Source organism: Rhizomucor pusillus (assembly GCF_041956525.1).
Source record: "Rhizomucor pusillus strain CBS 183.67 unplaced genomic scaffold VTP01scaffold_5, whole genome shotgun sequence".
Taxonomy (NCBI): Eukaryota; Fungi; Mucoromycota; class Mucoromycetes; order Mucorales; family Lichtheimiaceae; genus Rhizomucor; species Rhizomucor pusillus.
The window spans coordinates 558,843-561,391 of record NW_027192147.1 but is presented as its reverse complement, the minus strand read 5'-3'; the positions used below and the strand labels follow the sequence as shown (position 1 = coordinate 561,391).

At 43.2% G+C, this 2,549-nt stretch overlaps 2 protein-coding genes across 2 annotated transcripts in view; one reads left to right on the top strand and one right to left on the bottom strand.

The window, feature by feature from the left end:
- Positions 1–1,933, bottom strand: part of VTP01DRAFT_8354 (uncharacterized protein) — a gene marked incomplete at both ends in the record, with an annotated part of 3,229 nt that extends 1,296 nt beyond the window's left edge. Inside the window, 4 exons of the mRNA XM_069387466.1 lie at positions 119–283; positions 342–1,226; positions 1,346–1,828; positions 1,913–1,933. Coding sequence (XP_069241232.1) covers positions 119–283; positions 342–1,226; positions 1,346–1,828; positions 1,913–1,933 — 1,554 coding nt within the window. The remainder of the gene's footprint in view (positions 1–118; positions 284–341; positions 1,227–1,345; positions 1,829–1,912) is intronic.
- A 138-nt stretch (positions 1,934–2,071) lies between these two features.
- On the top strand, positions 2,072–2,350 carry VTP01DRAFT_8353 (uncharacterized protein; the record flags this gene model as incomplete). Its single annotated transcript, XM_069387465.1, has 2 exons — positions 2,072–2,114; positions 2,184–2,350. The coding sequence occupies 2 exons, from the start codon at positions 2,072–2,074 to the stop codon at positions 2,348–2,350; spliced, it is 210 nt and encodes a 69-aa protein (XP_069241231.1).
- Positions 2,351–2,549: the final 199 nt, after the last annotated feature.

Here is a 2,549-nt window from a genome sequence, read left to right as displayed (position 1 = left end):
CGACTTTGTTTGCAAGTGTGGCCACCGCGGCGCCATTGAATACATTTATTTGCGGTAATTCGTTCTTGTCATCACGTCTGGGCACGAATGGTCATAGGAAATTGATAATGCGTGCCACCTCTTTTAGTTGGTCTTCCGTGGCTTCAGTTCCTCGATACAGCGCTCTCTTTACATCTTCCGGCTGTATATCTGTATTTGGTCCTCTCTGCTGTAGAAGGAATCGAATGACGTTGAGAAATGCACGTAGCAAAGATGCTGATGGTTCCTTCGGTGTCTGGTTGCTCTGCTAAGAAACCGTCATATCAGTTTTGGTTTTGTCTTCCTCCCTTCTATATACTTACAGCGATTGGTGTATCCTCTTGCTCTTCAATATTGTCTTCTTCTTCTTCTTCAGATAAATCGAAAATATTACTCTCATATGCATCCTCCGTTCGGACATTTGATCTGGTTTGCTCTCGCGGTTGGGATATAGCAGATTTCAGTTTTTCGACCAGTGATTGATTAACCCAATCATGCTGCCCTGAAGCAATGCGGAGTCCAACTGCTTCATCAAGCTCTTGACCTTTTCCCTTGCCACCGCTTTTGTGTATTGCTTGTCCTTCTTCCTTCTTCTCCTCCACTTTTTGCTGGCGCTTGCGTAAAAATTTTTCCAATCTTCGTGGTGCCAAGGTAATCAGCAGAAGTGCAATAACTAAGACTCTGAGATCTCTGTCAAATAGTTTGCGCGACCAAAGGTTATCCATATTGGTTTTATATTGTCGGACAGCGTCTGCAATAGTAGGACTGTGCCTGATTGAAGCATCTTGTTTGTCACCATTTACGGCTTGCAGCAACAGTTGCCTTATTTGCTTGAATGTCTCTGATTCCTTCTTTTCGTTGATGGAGCGACCAATGCATCCAGACATAATGTTTGATAGATGTTCAACAGTGTAGACTTTGCTCTGGTGCAATTTCTGGAGATATTCTTGCACTGGCTCTACTCGCAGCTTTGTCTCTGCTTCCTTGTCGAATTCGAAATTGGTTGCAAAGTCTCTAAAGTCGATGTCAACAGCTTTCGTCGTCGAATCCGGATATCCGGATATCTTAGATATTTCCCCAGTCGTGACTTTTGTTGTAAATGCTTCAATAAACCTCGACAGAGATTTAATGTGTTTTGACACTATCTCTTGCTCCTTTCTGAAGGCTTCTTGGAGCACAGATGGCTCAAAATCGGGATACACTATATTCTGCAGGCTTGCAGTGACTGTCCGAATCGCTTTGTTATCTTCCGGAAGATCTCCATCGTCGCCATCAAGTGATGTTGCTCTTCCTCTTTCTGATTATTCGGTTCTATTGGCTCTGATACCTTTGCCTTGCCTTCCTCCAGATCATCCAACAGTCTTTGATAAACATTTAGCAGATTATAAGTTTTATATCTCTTGACGTATGTGCCAATGTAACTTGGATTTGGTTTCTGCTCGTCCGACAAGGAGCTGCATAATTGCTTGTGAACTTCTTTGTGAACCGCAGGTGCCTTTTTTCGGCTGCGTTCTCGCGATAGAAAATCTTGCAAAGGGACCTTGTTTTTGAGAACCCGCTTCTGGTACGCATCTTCCAGAAACTTTCGCAGCTGCGTGTTGAACGCTGCTTCAAGATTAGCCTGATCAATAATCACCGTCACGGCTTGCTTTTTGGAACGTTCACCAGCGGCGCTACGAGCTTCTGCAGGTGCTGGGATTTTTCGTTTGTCTTTCATGCAAGTTCCTGCATTTTGAAGCGCTTTGAAGTTCCGCCGTGAAGTGTTTGGACGGCTCAAGGATGAACCAATTCTTTTTTCCCGAGAAGGAATCTGTATAAGATCATACACATGGTCAGTCCTTGGCACGAAGAAGAGGCGATTTGTACATGTAAGTACCTATATGCTTCAAAATACCAATGGATCTGATCTCATCATTGGGATGCTGTGGCTGTATGACATGTGGGCGCTTTCTCGTGGAAAAGTACACAGTGCGCAAGTTATTAATAGTAGCTGCGATGTAGAGCAATTGGTATGATTTAGCAGTGATATATTGTCCGTCTATCTCCAGAGAAAATGGTGACGGACAAGTACCGTTTAAAATATGAACGAACGGATGGTTATGATTTGCAAATACTCCAGTGATTCTGAGAAAATGTAGCCATGCTTTTAACGATTCCTTTGGTAGCTGTTGTGTCTCGACATTCTGCAGAGCTGTCGTCAGCCGGTCTTCGAAGCTTGGGTCAAAAGTTGGTTCAAGCCGGCATAGTGTGCTGCTTTGCTTATCACCAGTTTCAATATAGTGTAAGTTTCCCGGATTATGACCAAGGCTACCCAGAATCAAGCACTAGTTAAGAATTCTTATTTACTTACAAGCAGTAATAGTCTGCGCGTCCATACTGGGAAGAAAAGCAAAGAATCGCACTGACTTTCTTTTCTTTCTTTTTTCATGTCAAACAATGTTTCTGAGCGCTGGACAGCAAATTCCAGAGGCTCATATCGTCTTTGAAAAAGCACACTCATGAATATTTTGTGACAGTAAACATGACTTTAA